Here is a 27205-nt window from a genome sequence, read left to right on the forward strand (position 1 = left end):
ACATCATCGTTCTGTCCCCAGACAATTTTGGTAATCTGCAAAACTGAATTGGTGTCTAATAGCTATGTCACCAAACTACACCTCTCTAGTTCTCTCAGATCTATCAATATGACTTGAGGATGACATTTTTTTTCCAATTGGTGATTGATGACAATCTCTCTCTTATTTTAACTCAAGACAGTCAGACAATCAATCAATAAATCAGTTATTTCTACAAAAAGAAGACAGCCAGGGTGGAAAGAAGGGAGTTCAGTTCAGGATTTTTATGCCTCTAGTGAATACACCGCAGACTGTTTACTGTTGTTTCTTCGTCTTCGTCCTTTCCTCCCTTTCCTGGTTTTCTTTTCTTTCTTCTCTCTCCTCTCCTTCTTCTCTTTCTTCTTTTTCCTTTCCTGGCTTAGTCATAAACAGTTGTCAGGGAAGCATTTCCTTTCTTCTTCCAGCAGGGGGCAGGGTGCTCCATTGTTGGCTGGGTGCATTAGGACGTAGCGTGTGCGGTGCTGCACGCCTGAGTCTCCGCACTTGCCTTTGCACAACCCCCAGGGAGACCACACTGACATCTCACAGTCCAGAGGGGTATCTGCACAGAGAGGGGGGGGGGGAGGCATTACATCACATCAACATTCATGTTTGATTTGTCATTTTGCAGTTATTGTTTTCTATTATACTGGGTTTATTGTTCGGAAGTTGGGACATTTGTGAGTGGGTTTAGGGGTTATTTCATAGGTGTTAATGGAAAGCAGAGGGCTATGACATAATGTCCCTTTAGTTGTGGCTCTGATTTTATTCATCTTAATTTATGGAGTGAGTGTTTTGCTTCTTTTTAAGTATAGCCCTAACACAGTGAACAACTGTCTACAGATTAGAGTTTTAACACTTTTCTAAAAGGCACCTCAACTAAAATGCAGGGAAAGGGGAACACCTTAATTATTTTTTTCAGCTTATCTGCTGAATAATAAAAGTCTTATGTAATGTTGCGCTCTTATTGCTTTCTCTCTTCCTTTCTACCACGTGGTGAACTTGCTTAGAAACCTCAGCCAGCCTTGTTGTGCGCTTGTGTACAGCTGATATGTATCGCAGACTTAGTTGTCGGATAAGAGTAGAAAAGCAGAAGGATGAGAGGAGGTGCGGAAGCTGCATGGATGGATGGACGGTCGGATGGAGGGATGGGACAAGCAAGTCAAGTTTAGGCTGATTTTGACATCTCCTATCATCTTGTGTCTCCATTAAAAAAACGGAAGTAGAAAGGTAGATGGCAAATGAATCGAATTCTGTAAAATCAAAGCTGGTTTATATTATTTGTCATCAGTGTTATATTGCACACAAAAAAAATTTGAGCAGGTGATTGTGAATCTGTATTGGAAAACACCTTTCCAGCCCTGGGGAAAAGGTATATAAAGGATGGAGGGATTAATAAAAGGAGGGAAGAATAAACAGATGGAGGGGTAGGATGGAGCCTTGGGAGCAGGGCAGGAAACCCCAGCAGATTATTGGCCCCTCTCTGTTGTTTGTTGATTGGTAGTCAGGGGAACGGACTTGTAGTCTGTGATGCTGACTCAAACATTTACAGTCACCCTGAAAATTGAGTCCAATTACTGCACTGTCAGCTTTCCTGCGAGGTTGACTTGTCTGTTTCTTTTTTTCTCCCTCAAAACTTTTTCCTCATCAACTCATCTATTTAGACATTCTGTGGTGGCTTGTGTTTTTATAAAAGTTTTTTTTTTTTTCCCCCTTCCTGTGATATTGGCGAACATCAGTGACCCAGACAGGTTGTTTCAGTACTGCATAGCTGGCTTTACTAGGTTGACACACTTTCCAGCTTTATTTTTCCAAGCTGTCGTCGTATTCTTCCTTGCAGTTGGGCTTTTGTTTTTACTGTTACCACTAATCTGTACAACAGGGAGTCTTAAATTTTAACAATCTGCGAATCAGCATTAAGTAAATCCAGCTTCATCTTATGGATCCAGGTCTTGTTAAAACATTTGTGTCTGCATCCCATTTGGGGTCACAGCCCAAATGCTGATGTATGTATTTTCTGCATAGTTTTCTAATAATGCGCTTTCACTTTCTCAGTCTCCAATCTCTAGACTGTTCCACTGGATGCCAGATGTGCCCCTATTTTTCTCTGATGCCCTACATTCAGTTAGCTTCTCTGGTTTCTGTTTGGAAGTAATTGAGTTGGTGTGTGGCCTGCAATGGTTTCCAAATGCTTTCATGTGAGTCAGCAAAAGACACAAGTTCCTAGCATTGTGTTAACTCCTAGTATGGCACAGCATAGAGCTTATATGTTTGTGTTTTTTTTTATTTATATATGAAATGTGTTGAGTATCACTTGATCAGTAGAGTTGGAATGAAAAGATGCAGTTTAGAGTAGTTTTTTATGTATTATACCTCAAAAATATTAATATTAAAGTTTTGCTATTAGATATTTGCTCTGCTACTTAAAGATACCCTGTGAAGTTTTCTAGTAAACAAACAGAATTATGGTAACATTTTGTGTTTCTCACCAAAACACATTGTATGTGTCCTTATGGCACCTTTGCATGCATTTGCTTCTTCATAAAATATCTGAAAAGCAATTTTTTGAAAGTTTAAATGTTGTTTGAATGTTTAAAATCGTGTATCGTTTACATCCATGTTTGCCAGCTTTTAGTCGTTTTCTTCCCTATTACCACCACCAACTGTTGATCATAGGAATACCATGAAACCAGCAGCTGGAATGTGTTTCGTATTATCCATGTGAATCCTTGTAAGGGCTTGGGCTCTTTTCAAACAGTGTTTTGCTGTGTATGTGATGGGAGTATTTCATCAATAGGACAGAAAATTCTGAATATTTATATTCCTTAGACTTACTTATGAGCGTGTCTTCAATCTCGTTTCCTGTTGGCAGTAGGTTGGATTGGGTAGGTTCCATAGGCAGGCTGATGATCTGATTGGTCTTATTTATCTTCGTCAGCGTTACCTTGGCCATGGGTGGGAGGTGCTTCAGGCGGGGGTAGTAGAAGGAGTTGGCAGGATGGCTAGGGACGGAAGAGGTGATCTGTGGATGGGAAAAAAGACAAGCAATAGCAGAGGTGAATAGAGGGCAATCACTCTTTTATAACACAATAGCAGTTTATCACCTGTGCCAAAGAAACACAGAAAATATGATCTAAATACATTAGGTAGCATACTGCAGTGCTTATGCTAATGATTTTAAGATGTTATGTTTGTGCTAAAATGTTGCACATCTAAAAAGAAACAGCACAGTAGAAACTATAGATCAACAAATATCTGATCCTCTGTATATATAATACTCTATCAATGAAGTAACGGTGTGTTAGAGGTAATTTAATGGTTATTGCTATGTCACAATTGTCCTACTTTTGCAATAGAAAGTAGAAAGAAGCATATAAAAATTCACATTTCTGTACACCACATAAAATTGGTGCAAAACAATGTGCACTTGTGCAATGTGTACTTCTCTGCCAACACCAGCTGTAACAAGCAACTTTGAGCTTTTTACTCTGCTCACACTGTTTGTCATTTTTGGCTTTGTGGGATGGATGTTGGCTGATAAGACTGACCCACCTGTGTGACTTTGTCCTGTGGGATGGTCTCAAAGTTGGGAGAAGAGAAGGTGAACCCGCTGTCAGTTCCTGCATCATAGGGGAAGAGCTCCAGCGACACACTCTCTTTCCACTGGTCACCATCACACAGGTCAACGCTGTCCACACCCACAAACCAGTCTGGGCTTGGAACGATCCGCACGATAAACGACAGCTGCAAATGCAGAGGAGGAAGTAGAGCGTGGGGAAGGAGATGGGGCATAAAGAGGGAAAAATAAGAAAGTAGAAGGAAATGAGGAGGTGGGTCAGAGTGAGAGATGGAGATAAGGAGTGAAAATGAGATGGAGAGAAAAGAGGAGAAAGGCATGGGTGAGAAGGGAAATGCATAAGGGATGTTATTTTATGTTCCCATATATGCTTTTTTTGTTTGTAAGTGGATCATAGTCTAACATCATTGTGTCAGTAGGACAGTGGCCTATAGACGCAAGAAGTTATAGAGGGAGAATTGGGTAATAGTGCTTTGAGCTGAAGTCAGTATATATTACATTCAATCTGTTGTAAATGGAAATTCAAACCATAGTGCAGTTATTCTAGCACATCCCATTTTAGCAAAAATGTATATGCCTGATGTATCCATCCATTATTAAACTTTAACAATTGCAGTGGAACTGCCAGGGATAACTGGAGCCCTTTCAAAAGTTGCAGGTAAAATGTAGACTTTGCCAGGCTGATTTTGGTGACAGAACATCCTCAATTCCCTCTTCTTAAGTTAAATAACCAGACTTTTTATACGATATATCAGTATGCTATAATATATTCAAAAAGTACTGTATGCATCACTTCTCATTTGAAATTGTGAATGAAAGTGATAGTAAAAGTCTGTGGTCAAAAACTACACACAGCTATTTCAGTGCCAGAGTACAGTGTGCTTTGTGTTGGTGAATATCTTCGATCTCCAACTGGCCTTTGACCATTTCTCGCACCTCTAAACCAAACCTCTGTTTCCTCTATTCCTCCCAACTCTGCCTCGTCTCTTTTCCAAGTCTAACATAGTGTTGGGTCAGATACTGTACTGTATGTCCCCAGGTTTATGACCTACCCAGAGACCCATCAGTATGAAGTTTAACAGCCAGCTCCTGCTGAGTTTTACATAATTTGTAGACATAAATTAGACTCGCTATGTTTCAGAAGCTCTCTTTAGGGTGCAGCTTATGGAAACTTGGAGGCAGCTGTTTTAACCCTTCGAATTAACCCTTTTGTTGCATCAACCTTGTTGAAATGGCATAATGCTGCTCTTTCTCATAATATAACTCTTTTTATGGTCAACAGTTAACAGTATTATGACAACCTATTACTTAGCTAAAAAAAGACACTTGTGGCATTAAAGTAAGAATTCAGGTTATTTTAGTTGTTTTACAACCCTAGTGTTGTTTTTATAGGTCTGGCTGTCACTACTATATGTTGTAGTAAAACTCTCCTCACAACTGTATTGTTGAGACATAGCAACGCAGCAACATTAATAGACATGACTTGACAACAGAGTTTACTCATTTTAAACAGATCAAGTCCACTGCTCAACCACACAAAGTATGATAGGTCAAAGTAGAACCATGAAGTAGCTCTGCAAAGTACAATGGATGTTTCCAGGAGAGTTGGGGTGATATTTTCTACACTTGCCTTCATTTTCACCTCCTAAGTGAGTTTATAATGTGGTCAAATTGCTTCCACTTTACATTAGATTGTAAAGCTGTTGTATAATGTTATCATACCTACCAGAAATGATGGTTACAACAACTATGTAAGAAAATAAGACCCGGGTTTTTAAAAAGAAAGTATCTGTTAAGCATGTCCATTTATCCTTGGGTTAATCAAGGCTTGGTGACATTTTTAAAAAGTTCTTTAGCCCTCTGACCTTGGCAAATAAAAGCACCACACTACCTTGTTATGTATATTGACCCATCATATAAAGCCCCCTAATATACTTGATGCCCTGACCCGGAAACCAGGCGTTAGAGTGACTTACAAAGGAGTGCCTGGCGAAGACCTCAAACTTAGTGTTCATCTGGCCTGTGCCTCCCACAACAGCGGGAGCGGAGAGGATCCCATAAACGCTCTGGATGCGTTCGCCGGCCGTCTCGACTTCCTTCATGAGCGTCCAGGCCTCGCCTTTCTCAGTGAACTCCCTCACTCCGTTGCTGGCAAACTCATTAGACTGCCACATGTGGTAGTCAGAGCTGTGGGTCACCCCTTAGAGCAGAGAGGGAGAAAGGAGAGGATCACAGTTAGTTGTTGCAGCAGCTATTAGTCTGTAGTAGTCAATTTATAGAGGCTCTGAAAGGAAAGTTGTTTCTGTCATTTGTTGATGAGTGTGTTATATGACTATTTTTTCAAATGTCTTAGGTGGATTATTGAGAATATTGCCTCTATATTGACTCAGCATTATAATGTTTCTTTTGTATTCTTACTCATAGAAGGAAAATGTAATAGTATCCTTTCTATTTTTATCAAATAGGAGATATTTTTTTACATTTACTTCCCACATACTGACTCATTTTTCTTAAATGGCTTCCTCTGCTTTTCAAAATTCAGTTTCACATCTGCTTCCAATACTTTGCTCAATTAGATGATGCACTTACCAATAAGGTTTGACCACTGTGCAGGGGGACGATAGACAGGATACTGTTTAGGGAAAGCAGCCTGGGTCCACTTGCCGCTAAACGTTAAGCTGTACTGGGCAGTTTCTGAGGCTGTGCACATGGGAATATCAGTAGGAACAGGCATTGAATGAACGCCTTGGCCCAGTGTCAGCACCATGATGATCAGGTGGTAGAGCGCCTCAGAGGTGGAGAGGATGTTCCTTGTGGTGTCCATTATAATGAGGGCTGATTTTGGGGAGGATGAAGGAGGCCTGATGGAGGTAGATAAAAGAGAGAGAAAGAAAACAGAGAAGGTTAGTATTGGAGTGCAGTAAAACTATCAAACTCACACAAAGCATGATGCTCAATGTCTTCCAGCAGCCACTTTTACTGCTCTACTGCTGATCCGTTGCTGCTCCACCCTAAGAGGTCTGGTTTTAGATTACATTTGCCAACTCTGCTATATGTGACTATATACTACTGTATATGTCTTCATTCTAAGGATTCAGTTAATTTAATCCTGCCAAAGAAGATTTCTTTCGTCTGTTTGGCACACTGCCTCTGTCCACGTGCATTTAAAAGCTTTACACTAGTGTAGTCTATTTATTTATGACATCTCTACTTGCAATTGTCCTTTTCTCAGTCAGATATGGAACATGACAGGGTGGATAAGGAGAATTAGTGAAAGGTCAAAGCGTCTGGCTGCAGCATCGCTGTCGGTTTAAGAAGTGGGGCATGTGAGTCAGAGAGGAAATTTTTCACTTAAACCTTTTGCGCTGTTTAGACTTGTAAACTCAGTTAAACAATGTGGGATTGGCAAGAGATGTGACATTGATTTAGATGCACATAGTTAGAGTTTAGTCTTTGTTGTTGCTGTACACGTAGTTGCAGCCTGGTGAGCTATACATTCCTGTCTCCAAGATAAAATGTAATAGAATAATGCTGTGCCAGGAGACTCTCTGTCTCTAAATTTTCATACTGCATCATATCGTCCTCACGAACTTGTATGTTCATGCTCCAGAGAAAGAGCAGCAACATGACACTCATCCTGCAATGCCCCAGAACTCTTTCAGTAACTCTTTATAAGGTTGGGTCCTCTCTCACAAGTCCTGCCCACTTTACAATGTGATTTTAATTATCTTTCATGACTAATTCTCTCTGTCATGACTGTATCACCCAAAAGAAATGGTGCTAAAAGTTTCCATTTGAGACATGCTTTTACATATACAGGATCAGCATCCACATAGAGTGATGTACAGTCTTAATGTATTGCATCATGAAATAGACCACTAAATACTTTATATCCAATTCTTTGTCATGTAGAGGTAATAAATGTGCAGACTTGAAAGAAATGAAAGTGGTCTTTTTGATATTAACACAAAAGTAAAAGAGGATGTGTTTAATGTTTGTTGACAGGTGTCTCCTTGCACGACAACACTAATTCTTCCTATAATAAGTTACATTCATATAAACTCTTTAATGTTTAAACTTCCTTGTCACATGTTTACTTACTGTGTGAATATCTTGTCATTTACAAATGTTTGCATAAAATTCCACTCTCACAGAAATAATTGCCAATAATTTTACATGCATACTTGGTATCCTTCTATCATACAAATGCCAGTTCCATCAAATTGTGCAGATTCATGAGTGCAGTCTTCCAAATTTAAATATCTATGTACTGTTGTGTAGTGACAGTATGAATGTGTGGTGTGGAAACTACTCACTGATTTTGCTCAGGGTTCCGGATGAAGGAAGGGTTGCAGCAGATGAGTGGAGAGGAGGGCTGGAGGTGAGGAGAAGGGGAGAGGAGAGCAGTGGATGTGGCTGTCGGGAAGAGTGACTGCGAGGTTCCAAGTCCTCTTTCGCCTATTTATGTCCTCCAGGAGGCTCACCCCTCTCTTTCCTCTCCCTCTTTCCCTCCTTCTCCCCTTTTTCCTCCTCCCCCCCCTTCCCCCTTTTGCTCACTCCCCTCTTCAACTTTCTCCACTCTTTCTCTCAAGCTCTCTATCTGCTTGTCATTGACTTCCCTGCCCCCTTCGTGCCCTTTGACTTTGGCTCTCCTTCCTCCATTCTCCTCCTCCTCTTTCTCTCCTACTCTTTATAAGTAGCCCATTAACTGGCTAATGTGTTCAGCAGTTCTACATGCACAACCAGGGGTCTTGTGCAGCTTTGTGGCTTGAGTGTCATATCACAGTGGGGTACTGTAGGTCTCTATACCTACAAATATGACTAATGAGATAAATAGTGTGTTTCTAGAATTCTCAAAATGTCTCTTGGTCAGGTTTTTGTATTTCTAGATCAAATCCCAGTGCAGCTTTTTAACTCACATAGGAAGTTATATTGCCTCTGTCACAGTCAATTTGCATAACTCCCTTTATGTGTTTTTCAGGGCTTGCAGAAGCAGGCAAGTTGAGGCATCATCCAACAGAAAGTGGGAGGAATTATAGGCCTTAAGATGCTAATAGATGATGTGTTTCATGGCATTGGTCATGAGAAAGTTGTGCAGGAAGCTGACATATTTTTGGCCGTAGGCTAGTCCAGGTGTAGAGTCGTCGATGGTATATAGGTTTCAGGTGTATACAGTACTAATGATCTTGGTGTTGTATTTCACTGAATTGTGTATACTACTCACTATTTTTTGGTGCATGCAACAATATTTTTGATTTCCAACCTGGACAGCACTTCAGTTAAGTTCATGACGTTGGTTGTAAAATGTTGTCCACCTAAGGTCTTGTATGTACATTGGTATTACATGGTTTTGCAGTTGCCGGCATGTAGTGTTTTGAAATCTCTTTGGTGGTGGTGCATTGAAGCACAAATCCCAAAGTGAGACAATACGCAAACTTGGACATTGTGAAAACATAAATGTGACTTTGGTTTTTTGCGTTAAAAAGGATTGTTGTTCTGCTGTAGTTTGTAAAGTCTGATGTTGGAGCTTCTGGTGTGGTGCTGTTAAGAAGGCATTTTCACATTACATTGATTTGACACCTCCTGTATACTGGTGCATCATGCCATTCACCATACCATACAGCAGAATGTAGCTTTTCAGCTTTAACCATAATGTTATTGAGAGTCACAGCCTCAATTTCAAATAATCAAGAGTTTGTCTTTTGACCTGTAATTTACTACAAATAAACACAGGATATACTGTAAATTAGCTCACAAAAATAAACATCGCTACAAACATGGAAGTGTTTTTGGTCACATTCGCAGTAGAAAAGTCCTGGTTTACACTTAATGTAGACAGAGGATGCTGTGTCTCTTTTAGAGTGTTTTACAGTGTGTGATGTGTGAGTACCACACCTACAGGAAGCCACGATAACAGCTGCTGTTTTCTCCTAGATCCTGTGTTGTGTGTCTTTAGTCTCTCAGCCAGATTATGGAGGGTGTGTGTGTGTGTGTGTGTGTGTGCCAGCACATTCACGTCCAATCACAAAAATATGCCAGCATGCTGAATCAGCCCACATCTAATGATTTCCATATGGTCACGTTTCTTGCAAACACAAACTAACACACCTACACACACTCACATACAGACCAGTTGCCCTCACTCAACCTTTCACAGTTCCCAGGAATTATTGTTTAGACTGTAGAGTTCAGTCTGTTTTCATTCAGTGATATTTGGAAAGATAAAGTTAACTCATCACCACCCTTGTAACTCTGAGCACACTAAACATTGCTGTACAGTGCTGAGTTTTATCGAGGGTAATAGAGCAAAATGAAAGAAGGAAGAATCATGAGCAATGTGGCTGAAGCCAGAAGGGCTATAGTCTGCTGGTCGACTGGTCGATTAGTTGGTCGATATGCTCTTGTCCGACTAAATTCTTATTGGTCGAATAATCTCTGTGTTATTTTCATAAGGAGAAAAGTGCTACATCAATAGCTTTCAGGGAGTAATCCATTATTTCACATTGTTTATTGTTTTCACAACTTTGAACTCGCCCAACCTAATGGAGACTGCTGGGTCTAACTGTACTCAACGTTTATTGAACGCACTGAACGTTTACTGAATCTGTGTTTCTCCATAATGACACAACGAGAACCCCTGCCAGCCCAAAAAAAATATTTTTAATATTTGATAGCGTTTGGGAGTCTCTGTGCAGCGCTGTTCCAGTATGTGAGTCAACCTCTGTCGGGTTAGCCTAACCTGAAGACACAAAACAGAGAAATACAGAACAGAGAAATGTGTGGCTGCTGAGTTTACTGTGCACTCTGTCCCGTTACATCCCCCCCACGCATGACTAATCGATTAGTTGAAGATTATGTACGATTTTAGTCAACCAAGATTTTCTTTGGTTGACTACAGCCCTAGAAGCCAGTGGCTTTCAGTCCTGGTCCCTGGGACTCAGAGTACTTTTGGTTTTCTGTCCATGTCCAGAATGAGAAGCAGCATTGCTTTGAATGAAAACCACCTGTTTAATTCATGAGATGGAGCCAAACCTGACCATGTCCTTTCAGGTACATAGTCTGCACCTTAGCGTATTGCTTCATCATTTCATCCCGGTATACACATGTACATCAGCTCATACATGAAAGGCAACAAGGTGCCATACTCACTGGAGAGGCCCTTCTTCATTCTCTCTATATTCCCATGTCAGCAAGCATCCACACAGCTGAAGTGTCCTGGAGCAAGACACTGAATCCTGTTCTGCTCTACATCTGTTGCTCTGTTTCAGACCTCTGACCTTTGACCTCCCCAGAGAGTTGAATTACCCCACAGGGATCAATAAAGTATCAACTTATTATAAGTGTAGGTATTTTAATGACGTTACATCCATATTTACTTGCTAGCAGTATTCTTCTTCCTTGCCATTTGTCATTGCTTTATTTCTTCACACATTATTGCCACCGACTGCTTATCAGTGGAATAGCCTGAAACCTTCGGCAGGACTTTGTGTCATGTCACCCATATGCACACGGCATCCTAGAAATGCCAAAAAATAATGTGACTAGTGACTCCAGGTGTCTCCCGACACCAGGTAGTTAGCTAGTAGTCATCATAGTTTCCCAGAGTGCAATGTGTTGTCATAAAATTGCTTGTTTCATCAGACTAAATGTCCAAAACCCAAATATATTCAGTTTACTATCACACGAGACAAAGAAAAGGGGTAAATCATTACAATGAAGATGCTTTAACTAGGGAATGTTTTGCATTTTTGCTTAAAAAAGGACAAGTGATTAATCAATTGTCAACATATTTCCGAATTAATTTTCTGTCACTTGATTAATTGATTAATCTCTTCCACTCCCTGAAGACGCCGGCGTGACTTTCAAAGGCTGTAGCTGGGGCAGTGATCTTCACTGTAGCTCACGAGCTATAGTGAAGATGAAAGCTATCTTCCCCTAAACATCCCCTGTCCTCCCCAAAAATGGGTCTATGGTAGTGGGGCAGGAGTGCAAGAGGTTAACAATCGTCCAATCCAAAAAAAATAGTCATCAAAATTTTACAGTGATGGATAACACAAATTCTTGGGATTTTCCAACATGCTTAAATCTTGAAACAGCCATAACAATACTTGCCCTTGGCTGCACCCACAAGCATCTCCACCCATTTTATATCAATAAAGGTTGTGAAACAGATTAAATTCTTTGGAGATACAAAAAAAATGTCATCGCTAAGAAATGGAGCACACAGGCTGGAATTTCCTTTGCTGCCAAACAACATCATTGAACTTTCCAAGAGAAAGAAGGAAGTAGGACTGAACACATTGATGTCAGTGACCGGGCTCTGAGGAGGTAAATGTCAAGATGGAGAAGGCCACAGAGGGGCCACCATGTGTCAACCCAATGGAGTGGACAGCCTGTAAACAAAATAACAGGGTTTGTTGTTAGGTTAATGACTAGTGTTACTATGGTGACAGGATATGAGGTCATTGTTTTTCTCTGGCTTTAAGAGAGTTTTAGAGCTGACCACAGAGAATCTGGAAATACAGATAAACAGACATGCACATGTAGATGCGAACAGAGCCAGATTGTCTTAAGAGACAAAAACATGCTTCATATTTGAGCATACATAGGAAAAAAAACACAACTGGCATATGACATTTATTATGAATCGGTCACTCTGTCCCTGTCTCTCCTACTTTCTTTAAATGTTTCTCAGCATATACAGACACGCACACACACACACACACACACACACATACACATACACACACACACACACACACACACACACACTCTCTCTCTAACTTCTCCCTCACACCTGGTCTTAACATTCAACCTTTTACACACTGCTCCCTCTACTAACCTCCATCCAGTGTACCCCCAGGGCCTTGTTAGAACAATAATCACCCCTGATTTCCGAGAATAATTTCCTCCACTGTGTGGGAGCAATCTCACATGAGTGCATGTGTGTTCATTTGCACTTCTGGATACACTGTGTGAGTGTGTGTTCCCTCTAATGGAAGCTGCAGGTCAGAGCAGAAACAGGAGACAGCAGGCCGGTGGTGATATTCTATATCTGTGTGTTGCATGGATATACAATATCACATGGATTTGGCTGAAACTTTATTTTGGGTCTATGTTGTTGTTATAGTTGGAACATTGTTTTATTTCCATGGCCAAGGCACTTCTGTTTTGACCCATGGAGACCTTTATATTGGCCCCATGTAATGATGGTTATACAGGAATTTAATCAAATAAACTGTCTGACCTGCCTCAACCCTGTGATGATACATTATCTGAGTCCTCCTGTTTGACTCCCCAGAAACGGCCTGCTGGTATTGTAACTGACTTTACTGAATGTTTGTGCCATCAATCATCAAAACCCACCACAGTCAGACAAGCCACTATTAGATGTCGAGACCAAAGCGATTTATATCTGGGAATTATGGATGAACAGCTCTGGTCAGGGTATTAGGTGACCGTAGAGTATTAAAACACTATGCATATAAATTCACCATTAGGAAATCACAGCTGCTGAGTCTGCTGTTCTCACTCCCTTTCACTCGTTTTTGTGTCTTTCATAGCGATTGGTTATGCAGTTGGCACCTTGACCGCATTGTTCAGTTTTAGCCGAAAGGCTTTTAGATGCTGCACAAAGCAGATTTGCACATGGGCAACTCCAAATGCCAGTGAGGGGCCAAGTTGAGGAGAGAGGCAAAAGATCTATCGGTGGTGAGTGAGCTCTCACTGTCGTTTAGTTTTGAGTGATTATAACCATTGCCAGATTTCACTTTGTGAAAATAGACTACTGGCCCAAATAGGCTAATAGTTAGCCAGTTTTGTGTCTGAGAGAGTTTGAGTGGGGTCTGGAACTGTAATGTGGGCCTATAAAGCCCATTGAAACTGTGTCACAGATAGTACCTTTGGGATGCTAGCTTGATAGCTCCTTTAAGGACAGGGAGAGTTCAATCCAAAAAAACTTTAACGATCACTCGTTAGGCAAATACAGATCATGGATGAGCACAAGGCATTGGTTTGGATGTTTGGGTGTGTATGTGGTTGTGTTTATGTATTAGAGCTGTTGGAATGAATTTTGGGAGTCAAATATAAATTGAATAGTAAAAAAGAAAAATACTAATCGAAGGCTGAAATAATGACCTGAAATAATGACCTCCTATATACAATGTGTTGGGTTTTTTTTTATAAATGTATTGGCTAACATTAGCGAACCTTACCCTTCTTGCCTTGAAAATGAAATGCTTTTTCATGTCTGATGAACAATAAAGTTTTCTGAGTCTGACTGAATCACAATCTCACGTTCAGTGTGCTAACATTAACCTCTAACGTTACAATACACACCGATACAGATTACCACTCCTGACCATTTTTGGAAGTGACGTGTGGAAAATTTTGGGATTTCTGTCAACAAACAGAAAAAAAACAAAAAAAAAACGCAGGCCCACAGTAAAAGACTGCAGCCTTCAGTATGGGGTTTGGAAACAGAGCTCCTACTCACACTATCATTTTGGTTTGCAGTGCGTCCCAACCCACATAACACGCCACGTGTTGATGCAAACAAGCACATACTGATGTGGATTTATATATATTTCAGTTAAGTGTGTAGTTTAATTACTATGATCCAGGACGATGAAAGCTTGTTTAATATTTATATTTCAGTTAACGTTATTCATTTTGTGCCTAAGCTTAATTATTACTTAGCAAAAAAAGCTATCATCTGTTTATTAGTAATGTTGGAATGCCCCCTAGTGGACAGAATGTATAACAACACATTGGCAGACTATAAGCCAGTGTATACAGTGTATAGGTATATAGTAAATAGGCTAAATTTAAGTATTAAAAATTTGAATATAATTTGGATATTAAAAATAATAAGGAATTAAATGAAATGAAAATTGGATTGTAGAGAAGATTGACAGCACTAGTGTGGTTGTTTGTGCATGAATGCACACAACAGGCATCAACTATTGCTCACCCATGGAAAATGTGCACAATGGTAACGGATCTTGTCTAAAGGAAGTGTGACACCATCAAGTATGGAAAGTACGCTATGACCAAACTCAGAAAAACTCTCAATTGTAAAGAGGCCTTGACAACAATTATAACAATGGAAACAGAAAACAGTACACTTTCCTAAAGAGACATTATATGTGATATGTGGGAACACAAATAAATTTAAGTTATTCTACAGTATCTATTCTACATTCTTCTTTGTTGTTGTCTGACTTTTGTAAGATTGGGGTATTTTTACATAAAAATCTTCCCTGGTATAGGCTTTAAAATTGATTGAGCCGTCAAATAGGTTGCAGTACTTTTTCTGATGGGCCCCTTAAAAAAGGAGCTCTTATTATGTTTTAATGAGTCTTGGTCACAGGCTAAGAGGCAACATATACTTTACGTCTGCATACTCAAGTGACATGATCCCTAGTATAGGAGGTCATTTTTATTAAAGACTGGTTTCCTGTGGGTGAGACTGGATTACTTAGTGGGAGATTTTTCTCCATTTCCAGCACCTGCACAGCAGATTTATAAGGCGTTGAATCTATCCTTATTGATGAAAATAATAATAAAAAAAGTAGGTTTGTGGAAAACAATGGGTGATGCTTATAAAGGGTGCAGAGGGAAAATAACTTTTTGTGATTTGTGTGGTCCTTTAACTAATAGAAAACAGGTGTGTTTGGGGAAGACACTGAACTAGGGTACAAAGATTTGTTCAATTAATCTGCCTGTTATTTTCTTGATGAATTGATTAATGGTTTGGTCTATAAAAAGACTGGGATGACCCAGTAGCCTACTGGCTAAGACACATGCTACATAACCGTAATGTCCGCGGTTCCATTCAAGCTTTGTTGAATGTCATAACCCTCTCTCTACCCATGTTCCCTGTCTCTCCTCACTTTCAACTATCAAATAAAGGCAAAATGTATATTTCTAAAAAAAAAAAAAGACTCAAGATTAATCAATTATCAAAATAGTTGCCTATCAATCTTCTGTCAACTGACTAATCAATAACTCAACTAACCATTTCAACTCTGCACTAAACTCTATGCCAGTGCATTCATTATTACCTGTGGAAGAGGGCATGAGCTAAATATGTATATATGGTACCTAGTTAAAGTAGCTGGAGGCGGTAAGACCACCATATTGTTATGTTTTTCAATAAAAGTGCCTGAATGATTGTTGAAACACTTGATAAAATATCTGCAACTCAATCCCTTTTCATTTATCTCCCTCTGCTAATATTTTTTTTATTATTTATGACTTTTTGTTCTGCTTTGTGCCTCTTTGGCAGTATGAAGTTACCTTGCAGGTTGCTTAAAAATGTTTTGAAATAAGGAGTATGATTTTTATTGCTCTTACTGGAGTTTTATGTCTTCATATTCTTCATGTTTTGATTTCTCTTCCTCTGTCTGTCTGTATTTCAATATTTTACCCCCTACTGTTTCAGCCTCTCTCCGTCCAGTGAAGACAGCTTTTCTAGCCTTTTTCACAGCTCCTTATTCTCTTATGCCCTTTTTCTTCCTCTGTCTCTCTCTGACCCACTAAAGTGAGATCCCATCATGTTTTTCCCATCATGCTCTCCTCCCACCCTGCGGTGAGGCGCTGAACCCCCGGCCGGAGGTATAAAGGACATGATTTACAGGGCCCCTTCGCAACAAAAAAGGGAAAATGCAAGAAAAAAACATTAAATGAGAGATAAGTTTTCCAGCACAGTAGTCTTGTGCTTGAGTGCAGGTTTCACTCTTCAAAGTTTTGACTTGAAATATGATGCTCTGGCCATGACATGGTGTGGTCCAATTTTGTCAGGTTGCAAAAGTGCCAAAATCTATTACCACAGGAGAAGAAAACAGTGATAAAGCCGGTTTTGGTTTTCTCCATGTGTGTTCTGTTGACATGTCTGGATGGACCAACAGGGAGATCCAAATGAGGGAGGAAGTGGGAGCAACAGTTAAGCATAAAGCCTCCAAGGCTGCTGTGTTGACACATGACGATTCTCTGTTTTAAAAGAAAGCATGGGATGTGAAGTCCCAGTTAAGTCAAGTCTGGCTTTTACATCTCGTTAGCAGGTTGTTCATGCAGCTGTTTCAAGCTGAAATGTGCAGCCTTCTACACATTGCTGCTCCGAGAAATGATTTTGAAATAATGTTGAAACAGCAGCAAGATGGTGGTGGTGGTGTGGAAGGGTGCGTGCAGGCATTGCTGTTGATTTGAATCAAGCCTTCTAAAACTTGGAAAAGGGGAGAGTTTGCAAATGATGCTCGACTCATGCTGTTGATTCTGAAGCAAGAAAACAAACAAAACAAATAGTGAAAATCTGTTACTACAAGGGCACTGGGTCTGTTTTTAACAGACATTTTTGGCACTGTCAACTTCAACAAGGGTGATAAGCGTGTCAACAGTTCTCAAAAGCGAGACTAACTGAACTGGATTTCTGATACTTTGCCATACACATGGATATATTGACTGAAAAACATTGCACAATGGCTCTCAAAATCATAAATATTTTGAACTGAGGCGTGACACCAGCAAATATTTGATTTCTCATGACTCTCTCTAAAATAGTTATTTTTATCCTCCATTTTTCCTGGAAAATGTTGAAAGGATCTTTTTCAGAAACAACCTGCGGCATTCTTCCACAAATTACACGTGAGAGCTTTTCAGTATAAACACAATCTGCTGTTGTTGACTATGACCAGCAGAGCACAATCAGGTTGATCATATAAAACCTCTAATTGGGATATGAAACCACTAATGTGTCTTTAAGTTACACTAAAGAATCAGTTTTGGGTTTTAATAAGCCTATCCGTGATTCTATAGAGTCTTATAAACCCAGTAGGCTGGACATTAGAGCATGACGCTTGTGGCTGGAAAGTCACCAGTTTACATCCTGGACAGAGTTGAGAAGAAAAATTAACGAGTTTCCACTTTCCAAGCAACCAAGGCATTTTAGTTCCAACTGGTTTGTTGGAGCAGCTCCAGTATCAATGGCAGAAGACTGTATGTAGAGTAGGGTAGAATAGAGTAGAGTAGAGAAATCTTTATACATTAAGATTGAGTCCCAAAACACAGCTAAAAGCACATACATTTTTAGCACTATATAGCCAGAACATACAAAAGTGCATCAGACATAACAGTAACAAAAACAATATCATAGTTAATCAGTCGTAGTCAACAGACCCTCCGGTTACAAGTTCAAACTTCACATAGCCTCTAGGACAAAAATGGTATTTATACTGGAAACCGCCCAGTTGTAAATTTGTGGAAGTAAGCAAGTTGTTTCTGAAAATGTAGACCTTCCCCAGATTTTACTCTGATATAACTGATTAATTGTAGAAATGTTTAAAAAAAAATTGTTAATCGGGATTAAGGTCCTAATATTTTGCCTCCTGCCACAAAATGGTTTCTGCACTTTGTAGACTTTTTACAAATGTTTCCATATTATATTCATGTAACATCATCAAAACCACAGTGTTGGCTGCTGAAGTTAACAAGCTCATCCTTGCAGCAGGTGATTCACTCTCAGTTGGGAACCTGGATAGTATTTCTGTGTCTGGTTGTCTTGCATTAAATACTTAAATCTTACATACAAATTCATCGAGATTTTCCTTGTCATTTTGGTACAAACCTGAAGTGTGTTACCACCCAACACTACTGTACCTGTGAGGGTTGAAGCTGATATTAAATACATTTCAAAGTACCCTGTTACAACATAAGCAGGAACACACTGAGTCCTGGTCAATATCTCACCCCTCACTTCAGTTGAAAGCAACAGTGCCCAGATGGACACACACACCTGCTGAACCAAAACACTGTCAGACAGTGACATGCTGGGCCCATAAATTTCACTGCTGGATATGCACCAGCACATCTGTGCTGCAGTGTCAAAACAAACCCAAAACACCCATAAATAAGGGTTATTACACTTGCGTAGCCACAGCTAAGAGTAAAGTTACTGTAGGCTGGAAAAAAGCATATACATATTAAAATAAAATCCAATGGAGAATTATAAAAAAAACTACTGTCAGAATACTCTAGTTCCTTTGAGAGTTCGGTTTGTGTTTCTTTCCTTTTACATGCTTAATTTCGTTCTACAAGATTTTGATGTAGAGTAGGTAACCAGTTTTGAGTTTTTATTTACTTGCCTGATCTTCCAATGAGTGCCACAATGGCTTAGCCATTCAATGTTATTATTTTATTTTTCCCCTGGAATTGACCTTTTTGATTATTTTATATTTATAAGCACTTTTCAATAATCAAATATTATATAATATTAACAATAATCACCTCTCCCCCAAACTATTTTTGGTGCAGAGCATCAAAGTTTAGTTACTGAACATCAAGAAGAATGAGGATCCAGATGCAGCCACCAAAGCTGAACTGGTAGAGTACAAGGCAGTTTCCTGAGTTCAGAGGTGAAAAAAATATTCTTACAGTTGACGTTGAACAGAAAGTCAAAACTGACAGTCAAGAAAACAAATCTAAAAATCAGCAATAATCAGAACAGTTACACACCTGCTTCTAACATAATTTTACATAATAAATGTATTCCAGGAATATTTTTCTTATACATTCTGATTATGTAATCGAAGGATTACAGTCAGAATAAACCAATGGCACTGCTTTATCTGAACTTGATGTGGTAAAACAATCAGAGATTGTATGTACTGTACACAGAGGCCTTGACTGGAGTCTGCCTCCACATAATGATTAAATGCTGGTTTGAGGATTGAGGCTAATTATTAACATCAAGGCCTGAACAAAACTATAATGCAGAGTTTTGTGGCACCAAAAATGAAAGCTAATGGGTTAAACACTCAGCCTCCTCTCAGAGATTTCCATTCCATATTCCAAGATTTTCAATAAGCATCTCAGTTATATCATCTTGTGGTTGTGTGGTTGTGCTGCGATGTTTGTAGTGTGAGCTACTACAAATGTTTATCACTGCCGTGAACATGCTAGTAAATGTAAGATTCAAACACCTTTTGTTGCCAACAGGCTTACAGTTTTTATGAAAGCATGCCTGTCAATTAGTTGTACTTGGATTAGTTGTACTTCCATTAAATCTACCTGTTTTCAGATAATGAGGGTCTTGGCTCACCGATAATTCCTCAAAAACATACATTTCCGAAGCGGGCAGAAACTCGGATTATGCTGTGGACCCAAATAATGAGGATTACTTTCCTATACCAGTGTGGCAATAATGTAAATACGAAACATGATTTTCACAGTTATCCCATGAAAAAGGTTAGTTACTGCTTACATTTTAGAAAATGTGCAATTTCACTTATAAACTACTGCTATTCTTTGCTTAATTCTGTTGAATTAAGTCCACTTCCTGTTCTATTTCACAAAATGTCATCAAACCAAACTGAACCAACAGGCACCCCAACCATTTATTTTTTGACCTGCCATATAACAGTCAACTCTCAAGGCTCAATCTTATATTCAGTATATCTGGTATTTAATATCTGAAACAGGCATGATCAATATACTTTACTTTTTCATTTATATAAATAAAATGGAAAGTAATACTGCATATAGAAAAAAACATTTTTGTTAAAATTAGTAAGTGTATTACATAATACAAACATTACGTATTAGTATAACATCATCTTTGGCAGATGTTGGAAAGAGCTCACTGCTCCGTACAGGACACACACACAGAGTCATGGTGGATCACTCTCTTTTTCCACTTATCCTATAGATGGATGTGAAGTTGTTATGCTGTCATGTTCTCATGTACCTGTATTGTAAAACCATCAAGGGTTACAAGTAAAGGCTTTAGCAGGCCTTACCTTGTATTTGATGATGGAACATCAGCAAGGGGGCGTCAACATCAGTACCGATGATCATTCATCAGCAGATCATTCCAATAGTCTGAAAGAAGTGTAGGGTCAGGGTCATCACAGGTGACTCTGTTATATAACTCAAACTTACATAATAACAGAAAAGCAGAGGGAAAATAACTAATATGTTAGCTGGCGTGCAGCTTGGATGTGTAGTCATTGTTGCAGCACCACAAGATGCTGACACTCTAACATTACACCCATATGTGATTGTTGGACATCTCATTCCAAACACATGGGCCTTAATATGCTGTAATGAGAGCCTCCGCTCCTCTGGAAAGGCTCTCCACAAGACTTTGAATCTGGCTGCAGGGATTTACTCCCATTCTGCCACAAGAGCTTTAATGAAGTCGGACACTGATGTTGGATGATAAAGTCTGACTCGCAGTTGTTTTTCTAGCTGATCCCAAACGTGTTTGATGGTGTTGAGATCAGGGCTCTGTACAGGCCAGTCAAGTTCCTCAACCTCAAACTTCCATTTCTTTATGGACCTCACTGTGTGGACAAGGAGGTTGTCATGTTGAAACAGGAACACCTTCCAAAAATTGTTACCACGAAGTTGGAAGCACACTATTGTCTAAGGTCATTAATATAGCTGTCTAATCTGCTTCCTATTTGCACCAGTGGCGTGTTGTTGTGTTTTTGCTCTGGATATTAGCTAATAACTTGTCACTTGGCCAACAAATCAAAAATTCCAATTAGATATTTTTTAAACTTGATTCATCAGATTAATCACAGTCAATTGAGACTCTGGAAAGTTCCATCGATAGACGATATCAAGCTGCGCGGAAAATGAAGCCGTCTTTGGATATGAGTCATAGAACTCCCCGACCCAAAAAGTCCTGCAATTGTTCGACATCTTCTGAAAGTGCGGGTGAACAAACCATGGAAGCGGAGATATTCCTGATACAATCAATAAATAAGAGACTTGGCAAGAGACAGTGATGATACAGAGCAAACCATATGGGATTTTATGTGCTAGTAATTCAAATTATCCCAGGAATCAGTACAGGACATTTCCTTCTGGAGGGTCCATAGTCTGGGAAAGGAGAGGAATAAAACTCACCCCATCATTGCTCGGTTCAAGCATTTTAAAGGAAAGGAGCTGGTGAAGACCTGAGGCAAGGCTCTTAAGGGTACAAACTTTTGGATGAATGATCAATTACCAACTAAGATTAATGAGAGGCGGTGAAAACAAATGCCTATCCTTAGGGAATATAGCATCAAAAACCATAAAATTTCCTTAGTTGTGGACAAAATATACCTTGATGGACAATTATTCAGAGATTCAGAGATCACTCTGTGGCTGTTTTAAAGTTTGACTACCTTGTCTGTTTTATCTTTTAGAATGAAATGGTGAAACAAAACAAAACAAAACACCAGCACTCACTGATCCATCTCCTTGCGTTTTTTTTATTGTGAGTCTGTCCACAATAAAAAAAACATAAGAAGATGGATCAGTGAGTGCTGGTGTTTCTTGACCAAACTGTAACAAATGGACAAATTGATTTGAAAGAATTCAATATTATAAGGAAGGACAGGAACAGAAGAGGAGGAGGTGTTGCCTTATATATTCATGAGCATCTGCTGTTCAAAGTGCTGGATGATTTATGTGTAAATGGACTAGAGATCATGTGGATTCAAATTCACCTTCCTTTCCCACAACCAGCGTTAATTGGATGTGTTTAGAGGTCCTCAAAATCAAACACATTAGCTACAGTACACCTGGATAAAATATGTGAAAGTGTCGATCTTGTTCTGGATGAAAGGATAGAATTATTTATGCTTGGGGACTACAATATTGACTAGAAAAGTAGTCAATCTAATGGGAACAAGACTAAGATTACTCAATATATAGAGAGTCGTAATTTTTTTCAAAAGGTAAAGGTAATTTATATGAAGGTAAAGGTAATTTATTTCAAATGGTTAAGGTCCTCAAGAAACAAATTTGGCCATAGAACTGAAAGAATGATTGATCTGATATTCTGTACTGCTCTGAACAAATACTCAACTTGGACAGATCATAATATTGTGTGCATTACTAAATACACCAAAGTGCCAAAAAGACCTCCTAGAATGACTATAAGACAGAGTTTTAAAATTTTTAACTTAGAAGACTACCAGAGAATTTTGACCGCTGTTCCATGGGACCTTGTGTATCTTGAGGGTGATTTGGATTGTTGATTGTTTTACGAAATCGTTTGCAGATGTTGTTGAACTCCATGCTCAACAAGAAAACCACCCCCCCAGATTGACCAATAGCTAAGAGAAGCAATATCTCAGAGGCAAACACCGTAATATCTAGGTCAAGATTAGGCTCAGATATAATGCTACATAGAAAACGCAGAAACTGTTGTAAAATTGAATCATCTGAAAAAGAAGATATATTATAAAACAGTTTTTGAGGGAAGTTTAAAAAGCCAGTTAGTATTAAGGACCAACTGTTACTAGGATGTGATAAACATCAAGTTAACATAAGAATAAGAGATAAAAATCATTATATCCTACCAAAAATGAAAACTGAAGTGGATTTTCATTTTCAGAACTGTTAAATTATGGAATTTATTACAATAACTTAATCAAAAACAATACAGCAGTTGGATTGTTGATTGCAAGATTTTAAGATTCAAATGTAGTCATCATCACCCTATTGTATTACATGAGCTAAAAGAGATTCAAATCAATCAAATCCAATATAGCTGTCTAGTCATAAATATAATTTAGGTTTATGAATAAAAACTGCCACCAGCTTTTATACCATGCCTTTTTGGATGTATGATTAGTGGTGTTAACCTAAAATCCTTTATTTTATGGTTACTTGGTAAACCTCTGATTGAGCAACTACTGTATACAATAGTCAAAACATTCTTAAATTGCTTACTGTTCAACTGTACTGAAAGATTAAATATATGTGAAGATTTGGATGGCTTTAAAATGCAACTTATGTGATTATCTTGCATGGATAGTCTACAAAAGTAGACAGCTAACTAACAGGAATATAATATTTCGAGCACTGCTGTGTAAAGTTGCTCAGTAAATTTCAGACTGGTGCAACTGATGAAACTGTATATGTTCAGGTTCACCCTTTTTTCTTTGAAGAAGAGAAGATGAAAAATTGTAATTAGACATTAGAAAAGCACTATGAGCATTAGTCCCTTGATCATTTCCCCACATTAGGAAATGAAATAAAATACTTAATAGTGAGGATACCCACAACTGAAAAACAGGCCAATGTGAGGTCTTTGACTTGTGATTTTTGGAACGTCCTTAAGTGACGAAAGGGATGAGAAATCTGTTGGACAGGAGTCAGTCCAGCTGTCATGCTCTAATACAGATGAGATATTAATAGTTGGGAAATGACGAGACAGGGGAGGATTTTAAATTATCACTGCCGTCAAAGGAAAACCTCGACTCTCCCTAGACGTATACTTTTCACCTCACAAAAAAACATCCATCTTAAAATCTTGTTTTCCTCAAGAAAAAAGGCGAAAATGTGTGAGATAATCTCACTGGTTTCCAATGTGGTTAGAAGAATTTTCTTTGAAAAGTGATGACATTCTGAAATACGGATAATCACTCCAAAGGAATCCAGATAACATCACTTGAAAATTGCTTAAACAAGCCAGTGTGCTTTTGTGAAATCTCCTCATCCCTCTGGCAGATTTTGCCTCACTTGCTTTTAAAGGAATATGATTTTAAGACTCAACTTTACGCTAAATGACTTGTCAAGATGGTTAGCTTTTGCAGCACATGAGAAAGAGAAAACTAATTCAATCATTTTCCAGGTGACACCAACTGATTGTTTTTTTATTCTACAATAGGCTTTTGAATGGTCTCCACAGACATAAAGGTCATATCACTCCCTTAGCATGTTGGGGATGATGTCAGCTTTAAAGTTAAGGTGAAAATTAAGTAAAAGCCTAGAGTGAATATACAATATTTCCATACGACTGAGGCATTGCATAACAACACTTGGACAGTGATGCTTTGTACAAAATCCCCTGGCGACATATGAAACTCTGGCCAGGTCTGTATATGAAAGCCTGATTGACGGGCTGTTGAGTTGACAGGGACACATGCTCAAACACACATACGCACACAAACACAATTAGGTGACCTTGATCAAAGCACAGTGCATGCAAAATAGTGGATATCACACATGTTTCATGCACTCAGTGACACGACTGCACTGATGAATAAAGAACAGGATGAATAAAAATGCAAGAACACATACAAAAATCTTCAGTGAAAATGGGGTTTGCTATTAGACCAGATGTCTGTTCAAAGAAGAATTTATAGGCTTTCTGTTTTTGTTATTATATTGAGGTAGAAATTGCACTGCTGAAAAAGTACGGAGACATTCACACACACTCGTGCAGTCTCATAAAAATACAGACATTGTTTCATGGCATTATTTCAGGACAGGACAGAAGAGAGTTCAATACTCATAACATATATACATGTAGACACCAAAAGCTTACTGACACAATGGAAGCACTCAAACACACTCACACACCTTATTGGCTTTCAATAAGTCAGCTAGGAAGATCATCTTGTGTTTCTGGTGTCCCTCTCTGTTCAGGGATTTACTGTCTCTCTCTGAGGAACCGTTAGGTAATGCTGCTCCACTGCCCAGAAATCCTGCGATTCTTGAGGACACAGCCATACGCCCAATGCAGAAAAAACTATCAGGAGCACCTGTTGTTTCAATAAAACTGGTTGACCAGGTGAAACCAGGTGAAACCTCTGATCCCTTACTCAGCTCACCCAGTAAATCACATTCTGACATATGGGTTTTGGACAGGTGGAATGAGAATTTTTCAATCTTGAGACAATTCATACGTGGATTGTGTCAAAGCAGGTGCAATTCAATATCTTGGTCATTATAACAGCCAAGTGCAATAAATATAAGAGGATTTGTGTTGGTAACATTTCTCAAGACATTCATTAGGACCTCAGGAAGTACAATGGGGCAGTGTGAGGTATTTGAGAGACAGTAGACCATACCTGACACTATACTATATGTGTGTAACATTATGTTTTAAACTAACAACGGCTTTGACATCAACAAGAAGGTGATTTTTTAAAGCTAACTGCCATCTTGGCAGTTGTTTGCAGCAGAAAATCCAATCCAGTCCTAGCCAATTTCTTTTGTAACTGGTTTGTGTATGACTGAGACGTCTTTGTTCCAAAAAAGCCTTAGCCTCCATGTTGACATTTAATAAAAGTTCACAGGAAATTAAGTAATGAAGCAGTGAGTTCAACACTGTATGACCTTAGCACTAATAAGCTCATTGAATGTGCAGTTTATAGGACATAAAATGTTAATGTTCCTGTGTAGATGACTTAATATAAGACTAAACAAAAGACTACTAAGCCACTTTGGCTAATGAATATAGATAGATAGATAGATAGATAGATAGAAAACTTTATTAATCCCCCAAGGGAAATTGCAATGTCATAACAGCCATGACAGATGACAAAAATACATGAAAACGCCAGTAAGACATTAAAACAGTAAACACACAACAGATACAGACACAGATGCTATGGTGATTAAAAAAGCAGGTGACTGAAAATAAATGTAGTTTCCTGTTCCACCCTGGTGTCCTTATATCTCTCTGTACCTTTCAGCGCTTTGCTTAGATTACCACGCTGCATATTGTCCAAAACTCTTTCCTTCCTCCCATACTTGTATATTTTGAGACAATTTATCAATTCATCTTAAATTCTTTTTAACACTTATTTCAGGCACGTAGTATTAAACAATATGGTATTTAATAATCCACATAACTTTTGTCTGAGTTACTGGCATATTATTTGTATCCAGAATCTGTTCTTTTCATCCTGAATCTGTGAAAGATTACAGTAAGATAAGAGTTATTATTTTTTAATGAGATTACTGTAAGACTGTAATCCGTTTCTTCCTTTGCTTGGTTTCCTGTGACGTCTTGACAGATTAATAAGGAACACACTTTGTTTTCATAGGTGTGAGCTGTTACTGCACAATATGCTGCATGAATTACCTTGCCAGCCAGTGTCTCTTGGGTTTAATGAAATAATGATGACGAACGTGGGAACTGCAAACCTAGAAATCTGACAGCTGAAGGGGGCGATTGAGAGGACGAAAAGACTCAACACCTCTGTTTCTTTGCCTGTCTGTCTCTTTCTCTCTTTGTGTGCCTGAGCCATGCTGCAAGGTTAATAAAGACAGGAGCAGAAGATACTGCAGGTGTGCACACATTTTTGTGTAGAGTTTATTGTGCTTGTGGGTGTGGGTGTTTGTGTATCAGCAATTACACACTGATTTGAATCTGCACCCCAGCACTCCTTTCTCTTCTAACAAAGTACTTAATTATCTGCACACAAATAAATGCTGCAAATAACCTTGTCAAGATCAATGTTGCTCTTCAGTCTGCTTTAGTTCATCTCAGATGTTTTTAATTTATATGGTTACAGAAAAACAAAAACTCACAAATGTACATACAAACGTGTTTATGTCTATATATTCCTGTGACAGACCTGTTAACCACTCATTGGTCATAACCCTTACTTTGTTCTGCAACACTACTGTATATACGTAGATACCCAGTCCTTACTCTAAACACAAACGTTATATAACTCTACATATTTCTATTCTTCCTCAGATGACCTTTTAAAATTTCCACCACTCATACACTTGCTGCATCATTACATTTATGGATATTACAGGATCTGCCTGCTGGAGAGAATCCTAAACTCATTAAAACCAGAAGTCCCAGATAGA

General features: G+C 38.8%; 1 protein-coding gene and 1 long non-coding RNA gene across 6 annotated transcripts in view; one reads left to right on the plus strand and one right to left on the minus strand.

Moving 5' to 3' along the window:
• Positions 1-27205, plus strand: part of LOC122990342 — a 41835-nt gene that overhangs the window by 6384 nt on the left and 8246 nt on the right. The window contains exons 5-6 of one of the 5 annotated variants that reach the window (XR_006405322.1): positions 5887-5890; positions 9648-9658. The exons of 2 other annotated variants lie outside the window; for them this stretch is intronic. This is a non-coding gene — a long non-coding RNA (uncharacterized LOC122990342). Of the gene's footprint in view, positions 1-5886; positions 5891-8576; positions 9847-26427; positions 26713-27205 lie in introns of those variants that run through there. 2 more of the 5 variants (XR_006405324.1, XR_006405321.1) reach the window with 2 other exon arrangements.
• Positions 144-8044, minus strand: spon2b (spondin 2b, extracellular matrix protein). Its single transcript, XM_044363665.1, has 6 exons — positions 7912-8044; positions 6185-6456; positions 5572-5795; positions 3571-3762; positions 2854-3040; positions 144-580 (listed from the first exon to the last, which is right to left on the minus strand). Exons 2-6 carry the CDS (start codon positions 6417-6419, stop codon positions 402-404), a joined length of 1017 nt encoding a protein of 338 aa, XP_044219600.1. The 5' UTR covers positions 6420-6456; positions 7912-8044; the 3' UTR covers positions 144-401.

The sequence above is a fragment of the Thunnus albacares genome, chromosome 10 (assembly GCF_914725855.1).
Source record: "Thunnus albacares chromosome 10, fThuAlb1.1, whole genome shotgun sequence".
Classification (NCBI taxonomy): Eukaryota; Metazoa; Chordata; class Actinopteri; order Scombriformes; family Scombridae; genus Thunnus; species Thunnus albacares.